This window comes from Indicator indicator, chromosome 34 (assembly GCF_027791375.1).
Source record: "Indicator indicator isolate 239-I01 chromosome 34, UM_Iind_1.1, whole genome shotgun sequence".
Lineage (NCBI taxonomy): Eukaryota > Metazoa > Chordata > Aves > Piciformes > Indicatoridae > Indicator > Indicator indicator.
In genome coordinates, this window is record NC_072043.1 from 1,284,050 (window position 1) to 1,309,076 (window position 25,027).

Below are 25,027 nucleotides of genomic sequence, written 5' to 3' on the forward strand. Positions count from 1 at the left end.
ATATTCCTTTGCTCTTTTGTGTTGCAATCATCCCTCCTCCCAACTTCCACCTGAAACCACTCCCCTCTTGGGGGAGGTAATTTTTGTTCCTGGAAGAAAGGGTGAAGGTGTTTAGTGATAGCCCGAAGGAACGAGGGGCAATCGTTTGACAAAAGCCTGCAACCCACCCCCCAACCTCCCAAAAAAAAAAAAAAAAAAAAAAAAAAAGAGGCAACCCAGACCATGCAGCCAATAGCAGCGATGTGGGAATGCAGCCAGAGGATGGAAATTCCCTCCTGAAACAGATACCTTGCAGGGATCACTGATCTGGTGAGCTGGTGCTGGTTAGCCTGGAGAAGAGGAGGCTGAGAGGGGAATCTCATTAATACTTAACAAATATCTAAGGGGTGGGTGTCAGGAAGATGGGACCAGACTCTGCCCAGTGGTCCCCAGTGACAGGACAAGAGGTAACGGGCATCAACTTAAGTTCCTTCTAAACATGAGGAGGAATTTCCTTACCTTGAGGGTGCTGGAGCCCTGGAGCAGGCTGCCCAGGTAGATGGTGGAATCTCCATCTCTGGAGACTTTCAAAGCCCACCTGGATGTGTTACTGCGTGACCTGCCCTGGATGACCCTGCTCTGGCAGGGAGGTTGAACTTGATGATCTCCAGAGGTCCCTTCCAACCCCTACCATTCTGTGACTGTGAATCTACGAAGTGTGCTCTCAAATCCCCTCTGCTCTCACAGCCTTACGGGCAGCTCTGACAGCTCTGTCGGCTCCAGGCAGAGGTATACGGCAGGACCGTGAGCTCCCACTCTGCCCACGCTGGAAGCACATCTTGGACAGGCTCCTGCCCCACTCCCGTGGGGGTCTTCGCCTGCATCAGGCTCAGGTTAGGGGCGGGAGGGCTCCGGGTGGGCGGCGGTGGGAGCAGAGCAGGCTGCAAGGGGCAGGAGCGCCCTCTAGCGGGGCCAGGCCAGCTCCACGCCTGCCGGCGGCTCGACGGGCGGCAAAGCCTTGGGACCCTTTCGAAAAAGGCACTGCCAGCCCAAAGCGGGCCAGGGGCAGAGGGGGCTGAGCTCTGAGTCCAGAAGGGGCTCTGGACTCCCCCTGGCTCTGCATGGCTCAGGTTTTCGGGATCTCTTTGCTACACTCTGCTCCCTCCTGCTTTTGGCAGCTCTCTCCAAAAACAGCCTCAGCCTTCCCCAAACCTTTACCTTTTTGGAGGGCTGCTAGGAAGAAATAAAGGAGGTTTTATTGTGGGTGCAATTGGTGAAAATGTGGAATTGCTCTTGTAGGCAGCGTGGTGGGACAGCATGTCCTGGAGTGCCTGTTGGGAGCAGAGCATCACCTTCAGGGCAGAGGCTGACTGAAAGTGTGGACTTTACAGCCTGGCACTTGCAGGCTGAGCTCTGCTGGCTCTACAGTGCCTCTAGAAGCTCAGCTGGTTCCATTTCTGGCTCCTTTGTTCATTCCCTCCTATTGCTTGCAGTAGTTTCTACTTCAAAGCCTCTTTGAGAAGCTGTTGGAAAGCAAATCTAATCCAGGCTCTCCTGCTGCTCCTAGGGCAGATCTTCTGAGGCTCGAGCTGGGCTGGGCTGGTGCAGAGCAGCCACCACTTGCTGTGAGTGACGTTCCATGAAGAGGTTTAGAGCCTCCACACTTCCTGGCATGTGCTCACTTTGTCAGACGTGTTCTGTGGCTTTCTTGGCTGCTTGCAGGTTTCACTGGAAACAGTGAGCAGTGAGTCTCCCCAGCACTGCTCACTGTGCTGCTTTGCACAGTGCTGGGGGAAAGCCTTGGGCCTCTTTCTTGTGAGAACTTGAGGAGCCAACATCTTCATTCCTCTTTCCCTTGGTGGTGCCAATCTGATGTGGTAGAGAAGAGCAAGAGAAGGAGCAACGTGAGGATGAGGCTGGAGAGGTCCTTGCCTCTCCTGGGACTCCTGCTGTGTCTGGGTGAGTAGTGCAGGGGAGCAGGAGGGTGGCTGCCCCAGGACAAAACCCAGGGGTGTGTGGGGCTGGATTTGCAAAGTACCTGCAAGCCACATGGTCCTGCAGCTGGCACCTACCTGCCTGAGGAGCTGCTGCTCCAACCCTCTCAGGCTAGAGAGAAAAAGAAAACCCCAAGCTCCCTAGTGCTCTAGCTGCTTCCCCAGGACACTTGGGCTCCAAGCTTCATGCAGCAGGGCTGGAACCTGATGCAGTGCTTTCTGCAGCCCATAATGGTCCTTCCACATGTGGGTTTTTTTTTTTTGGCTGTGGACTTTTCTTGCCTCATTTTGTGATGGTGGGGAAATAACTTCAGCCTGACTGTAACAGGGTGGGAGTGGTGCCAGTTCCCAGCAGGCTGAGCTGAGCAGCAGCATTTAGAGAGCTGGTTGGGGATGAAGGGCAGAGTTATCTGTCAAGACTCTCAAGGAGCTGCTAACTATGAGAGATGAGCTTGAAAGGCAATGAAAAGATGCTTCCAGAAGGCTTCTCTGCCAAGGTGCTGCAAACACCAACTGCTGTTGGTTTGAGGAGGTTGAAAACCTTGGGGTTAGCCACATTTAAATCCCTCTCCCATCAAGGATCAGGTCACCTTTGCTCCAGCCAAGCGGAATTTCAAACTGAGCATTCTGACACCTGGGCTGGGACAACAGCACTGAGGTCCTTCCTTTATTTGCTTCTACCAACAAAAGTCTTTCAAGCCAATCACAAGGCTGATTCAGACTGGGTTTTGTGAAAGCTTTCCATGTTTCTAACAGTTGTCTATCCAAATGATTTCTCTGAGAACTGTTTCTGTACTACCCCAGATCCAAAGACTTCAGCAGAGCTCCTTGTGTCCTCCAAGAGAGAAAAATCACTCAGACAAACTGCTTTAGGGAACTAAACCAAGCACCAGGGCTCTGTCCTCCAGTGAATCCACTCATGCAGAGGGCAGGTGCTTGGATTTGCCATCCAACAGCTTTCCAGAGTGAGTGCTTCTGAAGTCCAAACCAACTTAAAACACAGGAGGGAATAAACAAAGGAACCAGAAACGCTGCAGGGAGCTCAGCTTGCAGGCACCAGGCAGGAGTTTTCCAGGACCCTTAGCTTGAAGGCACCAGGCAGGAGTTTTCCAGCACCCTTACCTTGCAGGCACCAGGAATGATTTTTCCAGCACCCTTACCTTGCAGGCACCAGGCAGGAGTTTTCCAGCAGCCTTAGGCCCATGACAACAAACCCCAGTTGTGGAGTGTGCAGCTTGCCTATGCTAAGCTGGCTCAGAAATGATGGGAAAATGTCATTCTCTCTTAAAAATGGCTTCCAGAGGACAGGGCTTTGTTTGAAATCAACATCCTGTCCCAGCTACCAGCATGCTTCTCATGCTTTCAGCACAGCCAGAGGCATCTAAACATCTCTTTCAAGCTGCTGAGGCCAGAAAAGACAACCTTGGAGTGGGAAAAGTTCACGATTCACAGGTTGCATTGGGCTGGAAGGGAGCCTCCAAGGGCATCTTGGCCACCCCCCTGCAGGCAGCAGGGGACAGCTCCAACCAGAGCAGGCTGCACAGGGACACATCCAGGCTGATCCTGAATGTCTCCAGGGATGGGACCTCAACCACATCCCTGGGCAGCCTGTGCCAGTGTCTCACCACCCTCACTGTGCAGAATTTCCTCCTGATGGCCAACCTAACTCTGTCCTGCTCCACTTTCAAACCATTGCTCCTTGTCCTATCACTCCAAGCCCTTCTGAACAGTCCCTCCCCAGCCTTCTGCAGGTCCCCTTCAGATCTTGAAATGCAGCTCTAAGGTCTCCCTGGAGCCTTCTCTTCTCCAGGCTGAACAACCCCAACTCTCCCAGCCTGTCCCCACTGGAGAGGTTCTCCAGCCCTCTGATCATCTCTGTGGCCTCCTCTGGACCCTTTCCTTGTCCCTCTTGTTTTGGGGGCCCCAGAGGTGAACATAGCACTCCAGGGGAGGTCTCACCAGAGCAGAGGGGGCAGAATCACCTCTTTTCCCCTGCTGTCCACACTCCTGTTGGTGCAGCCCAGTGGCTAAATCAATTAACACTGATTAAATCAATTAACACTGATTATTCTTTCTTTTGTAGCTGGCAGCATGGCTCAGGAGGGTAAGTGCATTTCACCTGCATCCTTAACCCTTTGGTGTGGTAAAAAGAACCTCACAGAGGAGGAGTTAAAGACACTCAGAGTGCCAGGTTGGAAGGGACCCCAAGGACCAAACCTTTTCAAGTCAGACAGAAAAGATCTGAATTCTACAAGGGGCAAAGTGTTGCTGTTGATTAATTGCCACTGATAAAACTGAGCTGGCATCAATTGTCCCTAATTATTGCTGCTGCTCCCTGAGCAGGGCTGGCCCTTGTCCAACAGCAACCAGCAGGAAGGGACCTGTGAGCTGATTTCTTAACACTTCTCCCTCTCTCCTTTGCAGGTGATAATGAAGCACAGGAAGGTAAGTGCCACTTGCCAGCACTCTTCATTATTTAGCACAACATAAAGACTGCAACAGCCTCCCAGGGGAGACAGAAATCTTGGAGCCCAAGCAGGATTTCAGGAGGAAAAACTTTCCTGTTTGTTAGTTGCTATTGTCATCATGGATCAGGGGGAAAAACAGCTACAGTTTGCCTCTGATTACTGCTAGTGGTCTGCATTTGCAGGGCCCAGCAAGCACAGGGGTGACTAGCAGGCAGCCAGGCTCTGTGACACGGAGCTGAGCACTCCCTGAGGGCACTTGGAGAGAATCAGTGAGGAAAAACTAAAGGATGGCTGCAGGACACACAGACAGAGGGAATTTACATAGGATCCTGGAATGGGCTGGGCTGGAAGGGACCTCCAAAGGGCATCCAGTCCAACCCCCTGCAGGCAGCAGGGACATCCTCCACTGGATCAGCTTGCCCAGAGCCATGTCCAGCCTCACCTTGAATATCTGCAGGGATGGGAACTCAACCACCTCCCTGGGCAACCTGTTGCAGTGTTCCAGCAGCCTCCTGCTGCAGAACTTGCTCCTCACATCCAATCTCAATCTGCTCTGCTCCCATTCCAAACCATTGCCCCTGGTCCTGTCCCTGCAGGCCTTTGGGGGCAGTCCCTCTGCAGCCTTCTTGGAGCCCCTTCAGGTACTGGAAGGTTGCTCTGAGGTCTCCCTGGAGCCTTCTTTTCTCCAGGCTGAACATCCCCAGCTCCCTCAGCCTGTCCCTGTAGCAGCCATGACTCAATGCAATCCAGGATTTTGCAGAGCAAACCACCACGGTGGGTTGAAGGGTGGGCAGGGAGGGCTGCTCAGAAGCTGTTGCTGATGCTGCTTTCCCTTCTCCTTGTCCCAGATTCCAACGAGGAATTCCTGGTGGAGATTTCTGGAACCACAGTGACAATCACCTGTCCCTTGGATGAAGAGTCAACAAGCTGGGAGCTATCTGGGACAAAAGCAGCTGTAACTGGGGGGAAGTACACCATAGAGAACCATGACAGCTCTCCTGTCAACGTGACTTGTGCCTCAGGTGCTCAGAAGTATGCAATGTACCTGAATGCCAGAGGTGAGTGAAGAGCACTCTGCTGATGGGCTGCACACCTTCAGGGACAGACATTAGGAGCTGAGAGCTGATTCTCAGGGTGCTGGGCTGCTGAGGTCCTTCCTGCTCTGTGAGGGCAGTCAAAGAGCCCAGGAGGACGTTTTTGGCAAAAGGAACCCCCCCTCCCCCTCCTGCTGGTTGCATGTCAATGGTTCCTCCATCTCCCTCTTGTTTTGCACAGCTTCTGCCCTGCTCCAAGTGTCTGTCACAAAGGCCAGAGGCTTTTCTTACCTTGCAGAGTGGACACCTGGAGCACACAGCCTGCTTTGTGTGACCCAGCAGCCAGGAGGAGTTTCCCCCAGCCCTGACAGAGGGATTGAAGCCTCTGAACCCTTTGAGCTTTTGGCAGCTGCCCTGCATTCAGCACAGGCAGAGGGTGGGAGGGGGTGGTCTGGGAGGTGTTTTGCACCATGCAAAGAGCAGAAGGTAGGGAAGGAGGCTGCACACCCCAGCCCCCTGTCTGGGTCTGTGCTGTTCCCTTCCTTCTGTTTGCTGTTTTCTCCTTCCCACCCACAGCTGCATCTCTTCTGCTAGGCTGGGAAGGAAGGGTGCCTGCCTCTCAGCATCTCCACCTCTCCTCCTGGCAGTGTGCACCAACTGTGAGGAGCTGGATGCCTTGGCAGTGACAGGGATCATCACTGCAGATCTCCTCATCACTCTTGGAGTGCTGATCCTGGTCTATTACTTCAGCAAAGACAGGAAGGGGAGAACCAGCAGCAGCGCTGGCAGCCGGCAACGAGGTAAGAGCTGTCCCAGGTGACTCTGCTCCCTGTGATGTCCACCAAACACTGAACATCTGCCCCAGCTGAGTGATGAAGCATCCTCTGTTCCCTCCAAGACCTCCCCATCGATCCCTAGAATGGTTTGGGTTGGAAGGGACCTTGAAGATTATCCTGTTCTAACCCCTTGCCATGGGCAGGGACACCTCCCACCAGCCCAGGTTGCTCAAGACCTCATCCAGCCTGGCCTTGAACACCTCCAGGGAGGGGGTAGCCACAACCTGTTCCAGTGTCTCCCAACTGTCAAGAATCTCTTCTTCATCTCCAGTCTCAATCTGCCCTCCCCAAGCCTCAATCTATTGCCTCTCATCCCATCACAAGCCCCTGGTGTGCAGTACTTGGGGATGCCCCCCGTGGAAGTCCCTCATGCTGTGCTGTTTGGGCCATCCCCAAGGGTGACCTCTGGCTGCCTGTCTTGCAGGTCAGAAGATGCAGCGTCCTCCCCCTGTCCCCAACCCAGACTATGAGGTAAGGAACAGCTGCACTTTTCCCCTCTCCCTTGGGGGGCTGGGGAGGCAGAAGCAGGAGCTGGGAATCTGCAGCACCCAGCTCCCCTCCGAGCCCAGAGGGGTGGTGAGGGTGGGATGGAGCCTCCTCTCCTGGTGCTGCTGCAGGGGTGGGGAGCAGGATGCAGCCCTGCAGCCCTGCCCCAGCTCTCTGGTGTGGTCTGCTCCTGGGGTTTGTGTGTGATGCAAGGCCAAGTGTGGCTTCCCAGGCTGACCTCTGTGCTGCTCCCACAGCCCATCCGGAAGGGGCAGCGGGAGGTGTACGCAGGGCTGCAGGCCAGGGGCTTCTGAGCTGCCCACGCAGGACACCTGGCAAACAGCACCCAGGGGCCAGGAGCTGCTGCCCAGCTCAGCAGGGGCTCTCTGCATGCCCTGCCAGAAGGCATGTGGGGGTGAGTTCTGCTAGCAAGGTGGCAGATTTTCTGCTCTGGCAGGGGGGTTGGACTCGACGATCTCCAGAGGTCCCTAACATCCTCTGATCTCTGACTTGTCTGCTTTGAGTCTCTCCTACACATTTCAAGACTCTAACAGTAATAAAATGACAGCCAGCACCCCCAGCTCTGCTCTGGAGATGATTTCCTCTGTGGTTTTGTCTCTTAAACAGTTTTGGGTTTGTGAAGTTCTCAGGTCAGGAGCAGTCTCAGACAGGGGGAGAGCTTCTGTGGGTCTGGTGGAAGCTGAAGCTGGCACAGCAGCTCTGTGCTGACTCACCTTGCAGCAGCCCAGCTGGGGAGTGAGGGGCAGGAGCAGACTGTGCCAGGGTTGGGGGGACACAAAAATGCACTGCCAGGCCTAGGAGAGTAGGGGCAAGAGGAGCTGGGTGTGGGTCTGGGGGCAAGAGAAAGAGCTGAGGTGCCCTGCACTCAACAGCTAGAGATTAAATCTGCCTGATCCTAAATGCTTTGGTTTCCAAAGCAGCAGCAATGGATCTGCAAAAGGTCCAAGAGAGGCTGTGCTGCCTGGGAAGGTTTCTGGCCCATCGTGGGCTGAGTGAGCCACAGTTCTGTTGGGTTTCAGAGCAACAGCTCTGCAGAAAGGAAACAGCAGCAGCGATGGGGGCTGGGGGTGGTTTCACCCCTGAGTTTCAACATGGGGAGCTGAAGCCCCAGCAGGTTCATGGCTTCAGAGTGCTCTGCTTACCCTGCAGGATGTGGTTTCAAAGGCAGCACAGCTGGGAGTGCCATACAAGGCACTAAGCACCCAGCAGCTTGCCAGCTCTGAAGGCTGCCAACCCCCAGCAGCTCTAAACCCACCCTGGGTCACCTTCTCAGCCTCTGCAGAGCAGCTCTGCTCCAGGGATGCCTGCTCACAGCCCAGGGCCACGAGTGGGATGGGAGAAGCTTGGCTCACTCTGATCTAAACCTGACTTCAAGCTACACCCTGATGCTTCCTGCCACCACCTCTGGGGCTGCTTGTTTGCCTCCTGTGTGCCCCAAGCAGTGCCAGCCCACACTCTCCTTATCTCAGTGGCATCAGTGCCCACCCAGTGGCAGCAGCTCTTTGCCTCTGTGCTAGGCTGCCCTACAGGAGCTCCTTTGGCCCCCCAAGGGGGAGGTGCTGAGGAGCTTCACAAACAGAGGAGTTGTTGCCTCTGCAGGCTCTTTGATTTGTGCAGGGCAGACCCAAGCCCTCTGGCTCCTGGTTTCTCCTGCCCTTTGGGTGTGGTTAGCTACCTTTGCTCATTGCTTTGAGATCTGATGGTGACAAAGGTGCCATGAAGCTGGCAGGCTGCTGGCCACTTTTATTGACAGGTCCTACCCAAGGTGGCTTTGGAGACCAGATGCTGGCATATGCCTACTGCAGTGGCCATAGCAGGCTCACCCTCCCCTGGAACAGGTTAGAGCATTAAAAAACACCCAGACACTGTCCTGCTCCTGGGAGGAACCCAATGCCAGGCCCTGCACAAGCAGGGGAAGCAGCATCCTGCCCTCCTTCCTGCCAGCCCCCCAGCTCTGCCCAGGGCAATGAGGCACCCAGACCCCTGGAGACCCCACTCCCCACTCTGGAAGAGGAGTTAAATGAGACTCTGGCAGTGCCAGGGGCAGCAGCCCTCTCCCTTCACAAGCTCCCCCATCCTCAGCTTCAGCAATGGACCCGGGTGCCACTTAGATCCTGGCACAGAGAGGTGGCACAGACAGAGGGAGCCTTACAGCTCTGCAGGCATCCAGGCAGGTGGCATCCAGCCTGCACCTTCCCCAGCAACTGCACAGCTCCTGGACCTCAAGACACCGGCAGGGAGAGCATGGGACAGGCTCATCTTTAATGAGAGGAACACAGAGGGGCGAGAGGGAAGAGCAGAGGGCTACAGGCAGCACATCCTGGCAAGGAGCTTGCAGAGGTGCTGCTGCCAGCTGTGAGCTTCCAACAGCAGTGCCAGGGCAGGGTCCTGGTGCTCCTGGGCATTCTGGTGGGAAGGAGTCCCAGGGCCCAGCCTCTTCACACCTCACCTGCGTGCCTTGGCAGATGCCAGCTGGCTGTACTGTCCCTCAGCTCGCTCACCAAGGGGCTGCAGGAAACAGAGGGGAGAGGAGCTGCAGCTGGGTCTGCCAGCCCTGGAGAGAGGGGGCAGGGGAAGCTGGCCCAGCCCTCTCTTTGCCAAGCTTTTCTTCCCTCCCCCTCACCCCAGAGCTCAACAACCCCCCAGAATAAGAGGCAGGGGGCAGGTGAGCTTGCCCACCCCCTGGGTGGCTCAGGAGATGCTGCGACTACCCCAGCAGCCTGCAGTCCCCAAGGCAGCTCAGTGCCACAAGGCACTGAGTAGCCCCCCAGCAGCCCTGTCAGCATGGCCATACTGGTCCCAACACCCAGCCAGCACCCCCCAGAGGTGCCCACCCCTGTGTGCCCACACTCACCTGGTACAGCTGCTCGTTGGCAATCAGGTTCTGCCTGTCAGAAGCTAAAGGAAGGGAGAAGGTGGTCAAGGATCAGTGTTATGAACGTTTGCAATCCAACCCAAGCAGCTGAACTGCTTTCAGCCCCCTGCCTTCAAGTGCTCAGGGGAGAAAGCCCTTGCAAGGCCTCAGATGTCTCTGTGTGCCCAGCTGCTGTCCTTGGGGTGATGCTTTGGTGACCTTTTTGCATTCTCTGCCTTCCCCTGAGAAGCTGAGCTAGGGGCAGGAAGGGTGCAGGGAGTCCTCACAGTCACCTACCCCAGGCACACTGTGCTGGCTGCTGCCTGCAGTGACTGGGCTGTGTGGGCAGGGATGGAAAGCCCCTAGGTGCCACACAGAATTAGAATGGCAGGGGTTGGAAGGGACCTCCAGAGATCATCCAGTCCAGTCCCCCTGCCAGAGCAGGAGCACCCAAGGCAGTTCACACAGGATCACATCCAGGTGGAGCTTGAAAGTCTCCAGAGAAGCAGACTCCACAACCTCTCTGGACAGCCTGTTCCAGGGCTCCAGCACCCTCACACCAAAGAAGTTTCTCCTCATGTTGAGGTGGAACCTCCTGGGCTCCAGCTTGCATCCCTTTTTCCTTGTCCTATTACTGGGCACCACCATCCTGACAGCCACCCCTCAGATATTTCTTTATTCCCAGCAGGAAGACCCCTGGCCTGTACTGGTGCCTCCTGCTCCTCCCCAGGCACCCAGGCATCTGCCATCCCCAGCCCTGGGCAGCGAGCAGGGCTCTCACCTCGAGACACAAGCCTCCTGTCCTGGCCAGAGATGCAATACACAGCGACTGCCAGGAAGAGGGTGGCCACAACATCTGCCACCACGATCCCAGAGATGGTAGCAGCGTCCACCTCGATGCAGTTCTGGCACACTGGAAGCCCAAAAGGAGACAGACACTGAAAGTGGGGCAAGGCAAGACACTGAAAGCAGGGCCCTGCCCCTCTGACACCTGCCCCCTGCAGGCAGGGCCACTCTGAGCCCAAAGTGCTCAGCCAGCTCTGCCAGTCCAGAGGGAGAGCTCACAGATGGCATTGGGCTGGGAGGGAGCCTCCAAGGGCATCTTGGCCAACCCCCTGCAGGCAGCAGGGACAGCTCCAGCCAGAGCAGGCTGCACAGGGACACAGCAAGGCTGATCCTGAATGTCTCCAGGGACAGGACCTCAACCACAGCCCTGGGCAGCCTGTGCCAGTGTCTCCACACCCTCACTGTGCAGAACTTCCTCCTGATGTCCAGCCTAACTCTGTCCTGCTCCAGTCTCAGACCACTGCTCCTCTTCCTATCACTCCAAGCCCTTCTGAGCAGTCCCTCCCCAGCCTTCCTGGAGGTCTCCTTCAGATATTGCGATGCACCTCTCAGATCTCCATGGAGCCATCTCCTCTGCAGGCTGAACAGCCCCAACTCTTCCAGCCTGGATTCACAGGAGAGGAACTCCAAGCTCTGAGCAGTTCTGGCTCTGGGAAGCAGCTCTGCAGCACTTACTTCGGTAGTGCAGTTGCAGGTAGAGGCTTCTCTTGCCGTTTGCTTCGCAGGCATATCTGCCTCTGGGGTCGCTGTGAGCCGTCCCCAACTCCAGCAGGGTTTCATTCCCCTTCTTCTCCTGATCTTTCAGCCATGTGATTTCACTCCCTTTCTTTGTTTCACACTCCAGGAACACCTTCCCACTGATCTCTTTCACAATTACCTTCTGTCCTGTAAAAAGAAAGACAAGAAAAAGGAGGGCAGAGAGCTTCACAGCTGAGTGCTCAATCCTGAGAGTCCCACTCAGGGGGATGAGTGCTGTAGAGAGCATCCCAGGAAGCTGTCCCCGAGCAGTGGAAAGGACATCACACACAAAACAACTGCCCAGAAAGCAGGGTGGGCAGCAGAGAAGCAGCCCAGTGCTCAACTGGTGGCACACAGAGCTCCAGACTGCCACAGCACTGGGCTAGGAGAGGTGAAGCCAGCAGAGCAATCCTGTCCTCATGCACCACTGCACCAAGCCACTCAAGTTCCATCACCAACACAAACCTTCCATCAAGGTACCACCATTCCAAGCCCCCCAAGCCACGGGAGATGCTTCCCAGCCACCCCCAGCCCCACGCAGACACCTGCGGTGTAAGCCACACCGGTGGTAGTGCAGGGACCACGGTGAGTGCCCCCCGGGCACGGCTGCCGACACCAACTGGCACCCCGGGGACTTACCTCGGACACCCCAGCTGGCCACGGCCAGGCTGGCGAGGAGCACCCAGGTGCCCACGGCTCTCCCCCTCCACATGGCACAAAGCGGTGCCGGCTCTTCGCCCTGCTCGGTGGAGAGAGCTCCTCACCGCCACCCACCCCGAGCTCTCCGTCGGGTACCGGATGCTGGGGGCTGGAGCCTCCCTCCCTTCCCCAGCAGCGGGGTGATGCCTCGGGTGCTTTAGCCCTGCCTTCTCGCCCCAGCCCCAGCCATAACGCCCACGGGAAGGCAGAGGAGGACAAGGACAGCAGGGGCTGAGGTCGGGGGTCCTCCAGCAGCCTCCCTGCAGTCAAGGGTCCCCCCCAGCATCTAATGGTCTGCCCCCAGCCAAGGGTGCTCTCGCAGCCACGAAACCCCACAGCACCCACGGGTCCCCCTACAGCCATGCAGCCTCCAAGGGTCTCCTCACAGCTATCAACCCGCAGCAGCCGCCGAAGAACCTCCAGCATCCAGCGTTCCGCCAGCAACCACTGGTCTCCTCACAGCCATGGACCACCAGCACCCACGGGTCCCTCTGCAGCCACCGCTCTCTTCACAGCCACGGAGCCCCCCTAGCACCCACGGGTGTCACCCTAGCACCCACGGCCCTCCAGCACCCGCAGGTACCACCGCACAGCAGCGGGAGCTCCCGCAGACGGAGCGGAACGCGCCGAGCAATCCTGTCCCGCGCCGGCCGCCGTAGAGCCGTCCAGGCCGCGGCCGTCCCGTGGTGCCGCGCGGCGGCGGCGGGCGCTGCCGGGGCGGGAGCAGAGCCGGGAGCATGGCGGCGCGGGGCGGCTCGCTGGTGGCAGCTGTGCTGGCCCATTCGGGCCGTCTCGACAAGGAGGACCTGGGCACTCGCATCGGGCGGCTGTCCCGCCGCGTGGAGGACCTGAAGGCAAGGCCAGGAGCGGGGAGCTTGCTGCGAGGGACCGGGGAGAGCCCGGGGTGGGGCGGTGGGCCCGAGGTGGCCGTCTGGCAGCGGGGCTGACCCTGCTGCTTTTGACTCCGCTCCGGTCTGAGCGGAGAGTCTGCCCCGGGCGCGCTTGGCTGGGGTCCCTGTCAGTTACCCGAAGCAGGGTGCCCCCAGCGCAGCCCTGGTACGGCCTCTTATCGCTGCTGCCGAAGGGCCACCCGAGAGTGACGGTGCCCCAATGCTCCTCCTCTTCAGGGAGAAGTCTGCAACATGATTAACAAGAAGTACAACGAGTTCCTGCCCAGCATGCAGAGCGCCGAGGAGCTGGTGTCGCAGGTGGAAGGGCTGACCATCAGCATCGACCTGCTGAAAGCAGGCATCGAGAACGAGGTGAGGCCAGCCCTGCCCTGCCCTGCCCTGCCGGCTGCTGCTGGCTACATTCAGCTTCCTCCCAAACCTCTACCTCCCCCCTCCATGGGCTGCTGGGAGAGGAGTGGGGAAGGAGGATGCCAGACTACCAACCCTGGATGATATCACCCCCAAGAAATGGCTTTGGGTGACACATGCTGCAGTGGTGTGTGTCACATCAGGGCTGGAAGGAGAGAACTGGGATGAAGGGATTTGCCAGAGCTTGCTGCTCACTGTTGTAGAGCTGCAAAAAGGGTGGCACAGATCCTGGAAAAAGACAGAAAGATGAGCCTGGTATGGTGTGGTAAGGTGTGGCACAGCTGTGGGCAGAATGGGAGCCCAAATCATAGCTGTGCAGCCTCACTGAAGTCTTTGAGAAGGATGGGAGCAGCTCCTGCAGGCTCTTCTTCAGACCCACCCTCTGGCTTTTGCTGCTTTGGTTGATTTTTCAGCATCTGGGGCTGTGTAGCAGTGTGGAGAATTGACTCCAGGGAGTCAGTTTGGGCACTCTTGCATTTTAAATGACTGTGTTAAAGGAAGACTGCAGTGTTTTTGAGGCTGGATTTCCTCACAGTGCTTTTAAACAAAGCTGCAATGTTTAAAAAAAAACCCAAAAGAAACAAACAAAACCAACCCCAAACCAACCAACCAACCCTAAATCAACCAACCTAGCAAACAAAAAAAGAGAAGAGAAAGGAAAAAGAATGAGAAAGAAAAAAAGAAGAGAACCCAGTTTCTAAGTGTTCCCATTGCCTATAAGGATCTTACTTTTGGATGGAGCATTTTTCCCTCCTCACTAAGTGATTCTAACAACAGAAATCTTTTAAATCTCCTCTTGTGACCACTTCTTGTTCCTGCTGACATTTGCTGGCTGTAAATGAAGGGCAAAGTTTTGGTGCTTTTAGGTTCAACGAGATCTCAGCATTGCTGTGGCTGAATTTACTGAGCTGAAGCAGCAGCTGGAGAGAGACACCTTGGTGCTGAGTGTCCTGAAGAAGCTGCAGGAGGTGAGGAGAGCAGGAGGAGTCATCCTCTGCTCCTCTGTCTCTAGGCATGGGGTTAAAAGCCATGGGCTGAGAGTGGCTGTGCAGTAACACAAACTCATCTGCTTGTGTTGCAGTTTGATACAGCTATTAAAGAGTACAACACTGCCTTGCTGGAAAAGAAGTATGTGGAGGCAGCTCAGCAGCTGGAGAAGGTGGGAATGGCTTCTTAAGAGTCTGACAGTGCTAGCCTCAGAGAATTGTTTGGGCAGGAAAACACCTCCCAGAGCATCCAGTCCAACCTTCAACCCAACCCCACCATGGCCACAGGTTTCTTGAACACCTCCAGGGATGGGGACTCCACCACCTCCCTGGGCAGCCTCTGCCAATCCCTGACCACCCTTGCAGCAAAGAAATTTTTCCTCCTCTCCAACCTAACCCTCCCCTGGCACAATTTCAGGCCATTTCCTCTCCTTCTATCACCTGAGACTAGGGAGAAGAGACCTTCCTCCACCTCACTGCAGCCTCCTTTCAGAGAGCAATGAGGTCTCCCCTCAGCCTCCTCTTCTCCACACTGCACACCCCCAGCTCCCTCAGCTGCTCCTCCCCAGCCCTGTTCTCCAGACCCTTCCCCAGCTTTGTTGCCCTTCTCTGGACTCCTCCAGCCCCTCAATGTTCTTCCTGGAGTGAGGGGCCCAGAACTGAGCCCAGTACTTGAGGTTTGGCCTGACCACACTGTTGGTCTCTGCAGGACCAGCTCTTACCTGTGTTTTGTGCCTGATCCTTCCCACCAGGCACGGAGCAGCCTGAGAACGCTGGAATCCCGCAGGGGCTTTGAGCTGAAGATCCTGAAAGCCCTCAGCACAGAGCTGACAGTGCAGACACAGAACATGCTCTACCATCTGGGAGAAGAGTGGCAGAAGCTGGCTGTGTGGAAGCTTCCTCCTTCAAAAGGTGCTCAGAGTTCTGGCTGGGGTTCACTGCTTTGGCTTCACTCTTTGGAGGGCCTTGGTTTCCAGATGGGAAGTGTAGGGATAGCCCTGAGTTGGGGTTGGTTTAAGGAGCTCTTTCTGCAGTGGTGGGTGGCAGTGTTCTTTGGAGATCACTTTGGGTGCTACCACCACTGACTGCACTGGATTGGTGGATTTTAAACACAGCTTTGAAGCTTCACCTGCTGCATTTGTGGTGCTTCTGAGAAAATGTTGAAGCAGAACTCAAAAGAGTTCTTGGAGTGATAGAATGGGTTAGAGTGGAAGGGATCTTAAAGATCATCCAGTTCCAGCCCCCTGCCTGGACAGGGACACCTCCCACCAGCCCAGGCTGCTCAGGGCCTCATCCAGCCTGGCCTTGAACACCTCCAGGGAGGTGACATCCACAGCCTCACTGGGCAACCTGTGCCAGAGTCTCCCCACCCTCAGTCTCAAGAATTTCTTCCTCATCTCCAGGCTCAATCTGTCCTCCTCCAGCTTCAATCCATTCCCTCTCATCCTAGCACTACAAGAACTGCTCAGGAGTCTCTCTCTTGCTGTCTTCATTGAAACAAACGTTTCCTCTGGAAAAGAAAACATCTTTGCCTTTGGATTTGACTTGAAATGGGGAGAGGAGGAGGAGAAGGAAGGAGATTATTACTAAATCTTTGAAGTGCAAAGTGTCCAAAATGAGAATTCTGATTGCAAGAGGCCAAGCCTCCCTCTGTTGTCCTGCACTGCAGCTCGAGGACTCCATAACCCTCTGCTGATGCCCTGTGGCTGCTCTGTGGCCCTGGGGAGAGGCAGAACATTGCCTTAGCAGTAGCTTCTCAAACCTGCTGGGTCTCAGAGCTCACTGTGACCCAGAGGTGCTTCTTCTCCCCCTTCAGAGAGCAGCAGCCTGGAGTCAGTGATGCATTCAGAGCTGCACCTCCACACGGTGCCACCCAGAGAGGAGGAGGTTGCTGGCCCACCTGTTGCTTCTGTGCTGCAGGCATTTGCTGTCCTGGGGGAGCTGCAGGCCAAGCTGAAAATATTTGGTAAGAGAGCACAGATCCAGATAAAAGCAGCTGGGGGAGCCCCAAAGTTCATTCTTGTTGTAAGGTGGATATCAAAGTCAGTGCCCTGGGAGACTGCTTGGGCACCTCTGAGCACGAGGCGAATCTCTGGTTCCTGTTAACAGGAAGCTCTATACTTTATTTATCCTATTTATCCTTTCCTCTTCATTTAGCATCTTTTTTCCTCTGTGCCTGTGTGATTTCATGGCCTGGTATTTAAAGAGTTGCTCCAGTTCCAGCCTCCTCACCTACCAAGAGCAAGACTGTTGGTTTCAGGTAGCCACTGACCTTCAGCATTCCTGGCTGTGGAGAAGCTGGGAAGTGTGGCAGGTGCTAGGACAGGATTTTATGCTTCCAGATGTTTGCTTTTCACTTTAGATTAAACAAACTGCTCTTACTTAGGCCTCCAGCTGTGCTTCACATGAGGAAGTGGTTTCACTAAAGGCCACTTTATTCCTGCTTTCATTCTACTCCATGCCAAGGAGATGCACCCAAAGCAGTCAGAGCTGGGCCTCACTGCAGCAAGCTGCCTGCCTCCTGCTATGGGAAACACCTTTCTGTCTGTCTGTTTCTCAGGTCAGCTGCTGCTGAAGTACATCCTGAAGCCTCTGGTCTCATACCCCTCTCTGCAGCCACTCACAGAGGAGCAGTCAGATGTCTTCATCCTACATTTCAAGTCCAAGGGGCCTGGCTTGGATCATTGCTCCCCTGTGGAGGTTTTTGAGAAGATCAAACTTGTCTTTGAAGTGCTCCACAAGTACCTGCTGAGTAGGTGGCTTCTGCCTCTTGGAGTTGGGCTGAGGTTTTTGTTCATGGGGTTGGAGCAGAAGCTTCCCAGCAGATCTGGTTGTTTAGCAGTGTGATGTGAGAGGTCTAAGCTGCAATCAGTGTTGATTGCTCTTGCACAGCCTGGCACCTTGGCAGCCTGACCCAGCAGCCACAGAGCTGGGAGCATGCAGGAGGAAAGTCTTTTGGGTGTGAGGGATCAAGGAGTCCATTTCCTGGTGGAGGTCATCTTACAAACCCAATCCTTGCCTGCCACAGGTCTGGAGGGTGGAAGTCCTGCTGCAGTCCAGGCTGGTCACGTGGAGGATCTTCCACTGGCTGCAAGCTGAGCTGCTGGAGCATTGCATGGAATGGAGGTGCTGGGCAAGCAGGCTCAGCTCACACAGCTTCAGCTGGCTTTGGGGGGGGTGGGTGATTCCCAGCCCCCAGCCTGGCTGAGGATAGCATCTCCAGAACAGAGGGGAGCTGCTGTGTGGCAGGAGGCACTGGGTGAGCTGCTGAAGGCTCTGCTCAGGGGAATCCACCCCCCTCTCTGTTCTCTGCCTCCAGATGTGCCCCTGGAGCAGCCTGTGGAGCAGGCAGAGGAGGGCAGGCTCACGCTGGCAGAGCTGCTGGGGGACTTGATCTGGGAGGAGCTGTCAGACTGCCTCATTCAGAACTGCCTGGTGAATTCCATCCCAACCAACAGCAGCAAACTGGAGCAGTACATAGAGGTAGGCCTCCAAACCTTTCAGATCCACCTGGTGGCAGTGCCAGGTGGGCAGGCTGCAGAGGAAGCTGAGCTTTGCTCACCTGGAGCTGTCTGTGTCTCCCAGGGAAGCTGGGGTTGGTTCTCCCTGCCTAGCAAAGCATTGCAAGGCCTCTGACCTGTGGAATTCAGGCTGCACTTAACCAAGACCTGGACACTCCCAGGCTGTGCAAGTCCCTTGCCTGAGGCTCTGTGAGAGGCTGAAGGTGATGATGAGGAGGCTGCTTGCTCAGCTGGCTTCCTGAGGCCTGCCTGCTGTGTTTGTGGTTAGTGATCAGAGGAGGTTCTTGCACAGGCCACTCTTGAGTTGTTTGGTCACAAACAGAAACCAGAACTTCCTGCCAGCAAAGAAGGCCAGAAGCTCTTCCTGGAGAGGGGAATGGTTCAGACAGCAGCAGTCACAGCAGAGATCTCCCAGCCCCTCTGCCCCAGCTTTGGTCCAGTGCAGTGAAATCTGAACCCCTTGCTCCTCTGGTCTTTGAATGAGGTTGGCAGCAAGGCCCAGGGGGCACAACCCTGCAGTTCAGACACTGTCATTGTGTGCTGGTGGCTCCCAGCTGAGCCAGCTCTTTCCAAAGGGGGTGTTGGACTCAACCTTCAGAGGTCCCTACCCCTCTGTGACAGGATTGCAGAGAAGCTGTTGGGTGGTTAGCCCTCATAAAAAAAAAAACAAAACAAAACAAAACCAAACCCTAAGCTCAGCCTCTGCTTGCAGCTGCTTGCATTTTTCCCTTGAGCTGTGTTCGTGCAGAACCTGTGTCTGCTTTTCTCAGGTGATTAAATCCACAGAGGACTTTGAGAAGGCCTTGAAGGACATGAAGTTTTTGAAGGGAGACATGACAGACCTCCTGAAATACGCCAGGAATGTCAACTCCCACTTTGCCAACAAGAAATGCCAGGATGTCATCGTGGCAGCCAGAAACCTGATGACCTCAGAGATCCACAACACTGTAAAGGTGCCTCCTGCTGCAGCTCCCTGCTTGCTTTGGTGGTGGTGGGGGGAAACCACAGCTCAGCTGCTGCAGAAAGCTTGCCCAGAACAGTCACTGCTGCTCCATTTTTCTTGATTATGTAGGATCTTGGCCAAAAAAAAAAAAAAGCCCCAAACAAACAGTTTCAACCCCATTTTTAAAGGGCCTCAGGTTGTTTCACTAGCAAGATGTGCCTTAAAACACTCAAGAGTTTGCCTTCCTGGGCTGGGCTGGTTTGTGTCCCAGGTCCAAGGCAAGGTAGAGGGCTACTTAGAGAGTTTTGTGGTGTTCAGCCAGGAGAGCTCCAGCAGTCTTAGAGGTCTTCTGCAGCCTTGTGTTGAACCTGGGTCTTCAGTCTCTGTGGTTCAGTGTTTTCCAGCCATGCACAGCCTCCTTCCTGTGGGCTCTGAATTATAAAGTCATAGAGGAAAGCTCTCCAAGGTCCTCCAGTCCAGCCAGCAGCCCAACACCACCCTGGCCACCAAACCACAGCCCCAAGTGCCATGCCCACAGGTTTCTGCAACACCTCCAGGGATGGGGACTCCACCACCTCCCTGGGCAGCCTGTGCCAATCCCTGTCCACTCTTGCAGCACAGAAATTTTTCCTCCTCTCCAACCTAACCCTCCCCTGGCACAATTTCAGGCCAGTTCTTCTCTTTCTGTCACCTGACAGTAGGGAGAAGAGATCAACTCCCACCTCACTGCAACCCCCTTTCATATCTTTCCTCAGTCTCTTTTCCACACAAAACACCCCCAGCCCCCTCAGCTGCTCTTCCCCAGCCCTGTTCTCCAGACCCTTCCCCAGCTTCCTTGCCCTCCTCTGGACCTGCTCCTAGCCTCTCAATGTCCTTCTTGAAGCGGAGGAGCCCAAAACCGAAATCCTCTTCTCTTGTCTCCCTAAGATCACACCTGATTCCTGCCTACCCTTACCAAAACTTCCTGATCCAAAGGCAGGAGATCACTTCAGCACCCAGAAAGCTTCTGAGGCTCTTCCTGCTGGGGTGGTGAGCTTGGAGACCGAGCCCAGGCTGAGCCAGCACACCTTTGCCCTGCCCACGTGCCGCATCAGCGCCTCGGTGGAGAAGCTGATGGAGCTGGCTTACCAGACCCTGCTGGAGGCTACAGCCAGCACAGAGCAGTGGTAGGAATTTGCTCAGAGATTCCTTTTGCTCATAGAATAGCTTTGGTTGGAAGAGACCTTTAAGATCATCGAGTCCAAGCATTAACCCAGCACTGCCAGGTCACCGCTAAGCCATGGACCTCAGCGCCACAACTCCGTGGCTTTGAAATCCTTCCAGGAATGAGGACTCCACCACTTCCCTGGGCAGCCTGTTCCAGGGCTTGACTACTCTTGATTGAAAGAAGTTTTTCCTAATATCCAACCTAAACCTTGCTGAGAGCAGCCCTGCTGCTTGCTCTGTGCTGCAGACCTGAAGGGGGAGAGGTGCTCAGGCACTGAATGCCCTTCAGTGTGGTGTTCAGGCACAGCTGCTGGGCAAGGGACACTGCCCCCTTTGTTCCTGGGGTTTCAGGCCTCTCCCTTCTGACAGGTGCTCTGCAGCTTGTCCTTTCCACACTCCACTTCCAAGGTCACCAAAACCCTGGGAGGGTTCCAGGATGTTGCCTGTGTTGACATGTCTGGGCCTGCCCCTGACAGGCTGCTCTTTGTGCCACTATTTTGCTACTTAATAAACCTTGGTCAGGAGAAGGCTGAGGGTCCCTTGTGAAGATGACAAACTGACATGATCCTCATTTTCCTTCCAGCTGTGTGCAGCTCTTCTACTCTGTGAGGAACATATTCCAGCTCTTCTATGATGTGGTGCCAACATACCACAGGTGAGTGTGACTGTGACCTAGGGCCTGGTGTGGAGAGAGGAGAGAGCAATGCTCTGCTGGAGCAGCCCTGCAGGGCCCCCCCACACTCCCAGCCTGCTAAATCCTGCCTGCTGCAGGAGAGCTGCCTGGGAGCTTCTCAGCCTTGTGCCAGGAGATACTTCATAGAATGTTTGGGTTGGAAGGGACCAGTTCCAACTACCAGCTGTGGGCAGGGACATCTCCCACCAGCTCAAGTTGTTCAAGCCTTCATCCAACCTGGCCTTGAACACCCCCAGGGAGGAGGCAGCCACAGCCTCCCTGGGCAGCCTGTTCCAGAGTCTCACCACCCTGCTACCGAAGAGCTTCCTCAGCTCCAGTCTAACCCTGCTCTCCCTCAGCTTCAAACCATTGGCCTGTCTCTAGACACCCTCAGCAAAAATCTCTCTGCAGCCTTCCTGCAGGATCCCTTCAGCTGCTGGCAGGCAGCTCCGAGGTCCCCCTGGAGCCTTCTCCGAGCTGACCACCCCCAGCTCCCTCCCCCTATCCTCACAGCATGGCACTATCCAAGAGAGCCATCTCTAAAGAACTCCGTTTCTTCTCTCTTCCTCCTTCCTGGGCCAGGGAGAACCTCCAGAAGTTCCCCCAGCTGGCAGCCATCCACCACAACAACTGCATGTACATCGCTCACCACCTGCTCACCCTGGGCCACCAGTTCCGCTACCGCCTCACCAACATCCTCTCTGATGGAGCAGCCACCTTTGTGGACCTGGTGCCTGGCTTCAGGAGGCTTGGTAACTGCACCTCCCAGCAGGGGAGTGTGTGGGTGCAGCACCTGGGAATCAATCCTGGCAGGCTGGGGCTGTCACTCAACCTCAGCTGCTCCTGGCCGGAGCAGTGGATGGGTCCCCAGGAGAGCTGGACAAGGGGCAAGGATGGCTTCTGGGCTGGGAAGTCTGAGAGTGTTAGAGCAAGGTGGCCCTGCAGGGCCTGGCTCTGAGAGTTGGCTCTTTGAAAGCTGACTCTTGGCTCTTGCTGTCCCCCCACATAGTTCCAAGGGCAGGTCATTATCCAGGGAGATACTCACAGAGTGCATTGGCTTGGGAAGGAGCCTCTAAGGGCATCCTGCAGGCAGCAGGGACAGCTCCAGCCAGAGCAGGCTGCACAGGGACACATCCAGGCTGATCCTGAATGTCTCCAAGGATGGGGCCTCAAGCACAGCCCTGGGCAGCCTGTGCCAGTGTCTCCCCACCCTCACTGTGCAGAACTTCCTCCTGATGGCCAACCTGACTCTGCCCTGCTCCAGTTCCAAACCACTGCCCCACTCCAAGCCCTTCTGAACAGTCCCTTCCCAGCATTCCTGTAGGTTCCCTTCAGATATTGAAATGCAGCTTCCAGGAGCCTTCTCTTCTCCAGGCTGAACAGCCCCAGCTCTCCCAGCCTGTCCCCACAGGAGAGGCTCTTCAGCCCTCTGAGCATCTCTGTGGCCTCCTCTGTACCTGCTCCAGCAGGTCCAGGTCCCTCCTGTGCTCATGGTCCTCATATTTTGGGTTCTGCTGCTCTCAGTCCTTTCTTTGCCTGGGAATTCTTTTAGCCCTGGCACATTGCAGCCAGTTCCTTGTTGAGCACTGGCAGCCTCTTCAACTGGGCAAATTTAGTAATTGTTTAATTGCTTCTCTCTCCTTGTTGTGGTTGCTGCTGAAGGCATGGAGTGTTTCCTGGCCCAGATGAGAGTGCAGAAAGGAGAAATCCTGGAGAGGCTCTCAAGTGCCAGGAATTTTTCCAACATGGATGATGAGGAAAATTACTGTGCAGCCAACAAAGCAATAAGGCAGGTAAGGAAGGCAGCCAGAGCCCCACACCCCCCTGGCTGGAGCTGCTGGCCTTGGGCAGCTGCAGTCACCTCACTCCTGGCAGGACTTTCTTCCCCCTGGGCTGTATCTCTGTATCAGTTGATAGGCATGCTGGGATCATTCCCCTTGCTCCAAGGGGAAATGAAAAGCTTCTTAATCCTGATCCTTTGTGGGCAGTGCCTGGATCATGGTTTTCATTCTTCCAGGGCAAGCTCTGTCCCTGAGGAGCCTTCATGCACACTGGAAGGGTTGCCCCATGCCAGGGCAGGGCTCCTGCCTCTGCTCACCAGCTGCTTCCTCACCACAGTTTGGTGCCTCTCAGTGTTTGCAGATTGATGGAATGGAATGGTTGGGTTGGAAGGGACCTTCAAGCTCATCCAGTTCCAACTCCCTGCCATGGGCAGGGACACTTCCCACCAGCCCAGGTTGCTCAAGGCCTCATCCAGCCTGGCCTTGAACACCTCCAGGGAGGGGGCAGCCACAGCCTCCCTGGGCAACCTGTCCCAGTGTCTCCCCACCCTCACTGCCAAGAATTTCTTCCCAATTTCCAGTCTCAATCTCCCCTCCTCAAGCTTCAATCCGTTCCCTCTCATCTTACCACTCTCAGCCCTTGTCCAAAGTCCCTCCCCAGCTCTCCTATAGCCCCCTTCAGGTACTGGAAGGCTGCTCTGAGGTCTCCCTGGAGCCTTCTCTTCTCCAGGTTGCACAGTCCCAACTCTTCCAGCCTGTCCCCACAGGGGAGCTTCTCCAGCCCTCTGAGCCTCTTTGTGGCCTCCTCTAGACCTGTTCCAGCAGTTCCCTGTCCCTCTTGCTGATAACACAAAGACCACAGAATGGTCTGGGGTGGAAGGGTCCTCTCCAAAGGTCATCTGGTGCACAGCTGTTACCTTGCAGGTCCTGCATCAGCTGAAGAGGCTGGGGAAGGTCTGGCAGGATGTGCTGCCAGTGAATGTGTACTGCAAGGCCATGGGGACTCTCCTCAACACAGCTCTCTCTGAGGTTGTCACCAGGATTGCTGCCCTGGAGGTAACTACAGCAGCTGGAGGACACTCCAGGCCCATCCTATTCCAGCTCTTCATTAAAATACCTTTTTTTTTTTTTTCACCCCACAACAAATGATAACCTTAACAGCCCCAAAATCTAACTGCTCCCCTCTTACCCTTTGCTCCACTCTAGGACATCTCTGCAGAAGATGCAGACAGGTTGTACTCCCTCTGCAGAACCATGGTGGAGGAAGGGCCTCAGGTTTTCACCCCACTGCCTGAAGAGGAGAGAAATAAGAAGTACCAGGAGGAGGTTCCAGTCTATGTGCAGAAGTGGATGACCTTCAAGCAGCTGATGATCATCTTGCAAGCCAACCTCCAGGAGATAGTAGATCAGTAGGTGTCCTCCTGTGCAGTCAGTGAGAGGGAGCTGGGACTGTGCCAGCAGCAGGGCCCTGCCCTCAGGGGACTCTCTGAGGTGAAGGACAATGACTCAGGATCAGATCACTGCTCCTGGGGCTCTTTCTGGCTTGGCTGTTTGCAGCCCCTTCCAAAGCTGCTCCTGAATTCCTCCTGCCCAGGAGGAGGCACTGCTGGGAGACAAATGGATTGGGAGAGCCAACCTCAGACTTGGTTCCTTGGCTCCTCTCAGCTGAGAAGCATTTCCCAGCCAGCAGCCTGGCCTCTTGCCTGCTGCTTTTGCTGTTGGCTGTGCCTGGCTGCTGCAGTCCCCCCTCTGCTTTCCAGAACCTCTTTCCTCCTCCTTTTAACTTGCAAGGGGCAGTCACCTGAATTAGGCATGAGGAGTTGCAGAACTCCTTCTGGTCCTTCAGCTGGCAGGAGCCAGACATTCCCTTCCTCACACAGGCTGAGCTGGAAAGGTCCCAGCTGTGGAGACAGCACTTGGGGAGGGCAATGCCTCTGCCCTGCTCAGTGCTGCTCTTGGAGCTCTGTTACACACCAAAGGTTCCCAGCTCTGCTCCCAGCTGGCCATAAACCACTTTGTCCTGTGGTTTGGGAGCTGAATGGGAGTCTTGCAGAGTGGCTTTAGGCTTATTTTGGAGAAGGAAAAGGTGGAAAAAAAGAAATCACCCCAGAACCTGCTGCTTTACCCAGCTGGCTGAACACCTCTGGCCTCAAGCTGCTAATGAGCTGCTCCCTGGCTTGGCTTTACCTTTGAGCAGCCTGGGGGGGTTGTCTTCCATCCCATTGCTGTGCAGTTTGGTTCACTCCTGCTCTCTCTCTCCCCTGTAGGTGGGCAGATGGCAAGGGGCCTCTGGCAGCCGAGTTCTCAGCAGCTGAAGTCAAGAGCCTGATCCGAGCCTTGTTCCAGAACACAGAGAGGAGAGCAGCAGCTCTGGCCAGGATCAAGTAGCTCTGCCTGCTCCTGATGGAGCCAGCAGAAAACTGAACTCTTCTCAGATAGTTCTGTGGATTTGAGCCTTCTGATCTGTACTGGGGAAAGTGTCTCACTAGGCAGTGCTTCCTGGAGGCCTGAGGGAGGGAGGAGAACCTTGCCCTAGCTCCCTGAGCACAGGGGGTGGCTCTGCCAGCCTGGGGCCAGAGAATCCAAGGTGGGTACCACATGGACACTGACTGCTCATGCTCTGTCTGCCAGGCAGATGGACTT

At 55.6% G+C, this 25,027-nt stretch overlaps 3 protein-coding genes across 3 annotated transcripts; 2 read left to right on the forward strand and 1 right to left on the reverse strand.

The window, feature by feature from the left end:
* Window positions 1-1,889: 1,889 nt before the first annotated feature.
* Window positions 1,890-7,111, forward strand: LOC128977843 (T-cell surface glycoprotein CD3 epsilon chain). Its single transcript, XM_054395529.1, has 6 exons — window positions 1,890-1,938; window positions 4,057-4,077; window positions 5,290-5,499; window positions 6,123-6,275; window positions 6,736-6,782; window positions 7,055-7,111. Exons 1-6 carry the CDS (start codon window positions 1,890-1,892, stop codon window positions 7,109-7,111), a joined length of 537 nt encoding a protein of 178 aa, XP_054251504.1.
* A 2,152-nt stretch (window positions 7,112-9,263) lies between these two features.
* Window positions 9,264-11,968, reverse strand: LOC128977842 (T-cell surface glycoprotein CD3 gamma chain-like). Its single transcript, XM_054395528.1, has 5 exons — window positions 11,896-11,968; window positions 11,194-11,403; window positions 10,454-10,585; window positions 9,673-9,716; window positions 9,264-9,326 (listed from the first exon to the last, which is right to left on the reverse strand). The coding sequence occupies exons 1-5, from the start codon at window positions 11,966-11,968 to the stop codon at window positions 9,264-9,266; spliced, it is 522 nt and encodes a 173-aa protein (XP_054251503.1).
* Window positions 11,969-12,692: 724 nt separating this feature from the next.
* ZW10 (zw10 kinetochore protein) lies at window positions 12,693-24,772 on the forward strand. Its single transcript, XM_054395522.1, has 16 exons — window positions 12,693-12,809; window positions 13,083-13,217; window positions 14,141-14,242; window positions 14,356-14,433; window positions 15,013-15,172; window positions 16,077-16,226; window positions 16,821-17,012; window positions 17,580-17,743; window positions 18,552-18,734; window positions 19,652-19,890; window positions 20,514-20,585; window positions 21,186-21,355; window positions 22,266-22,396; window positions 23,309-23,440; window positions 23,591-23,793; window positions 24,652-24,772. The coding sequence occupies exons 1-16, from the start codon at window positions 12,693-12,695 to the stop codon at window positions 24,770-24,772; spliced, it is 2,349 nt and encodes a 782-aa protein (XP_054251497.1).
* Window positions 24,773-25,027: the final 255 nt, after the last annotated feature.

Bases quoted from the DNA above. Each gene is read 5' to 3' on its own strand.
- LOC128977843 (XM_054395529.1), top strand. From the start codon at position 1,890: ATGAGGCTGGAGAGGTCCTTGCCTCTCCTGGGACTCCTGCTGTGTCTG. The intron at 1,939-4,056 runs GTGAGTAGTGCA...TTTCTTTTGTAG, and splicing joins GGGACTCCTGCTGTGTCTGG to CTGGCAGCATGGCTCAGGAG. The intron at 4,078-5,289 runs GTAAGTGCATTT...TCCTTGTCCCAG, and splicing joins TGGCAGCATGGCTCAGGAGG to ATTCCAACGAGGAATTCCTG.
- LOC128977842 (XM_054395528.1), bottom strand. From the start codon at position 11,968: ATGTGGAGGGGGAGAGCCGTGGGCACCTGGGTGCTCCTCGCCAGCCTG. The intron at 10,586-11,193 runs GTAAGTGCTGCA...TTGGGCTTCCAG, and splicing joins CCTGCAACTGCACTACCGAA to TGTGCCAGAACTGCATCGAG. The intron at 9,717-10,453 runs GTGAGAGCCCTG...CCCTTCCTTTAG, and splicing joins CAGGAGGCTTGTGTCTCGAG to CTTCTGACAGGCAGAACCTG.
- ZW10 (XM_054395522.1), top strand. From the start codon at position 12,693: ATGGCGGCGCGGGGCGGCTCGCTGGTGGCAGCTGTGCTGGCCCATTCG. The intron at 14,434-15,012 runs GTGGGAATGGCT...CCTTCCCACCAG, and splicing joins CAGCTCAGCAGCTGGAGAAG to GCACGGAGCAGCCTGAGAAC. The intron at 16,227-16,820 runs GTAAGAGAGCAC...TCTGTTTCTCAG, and splicing joins GGCCAAGCTGAAAATATTTG to GTCAGCTGCTGCTGAAGTAC.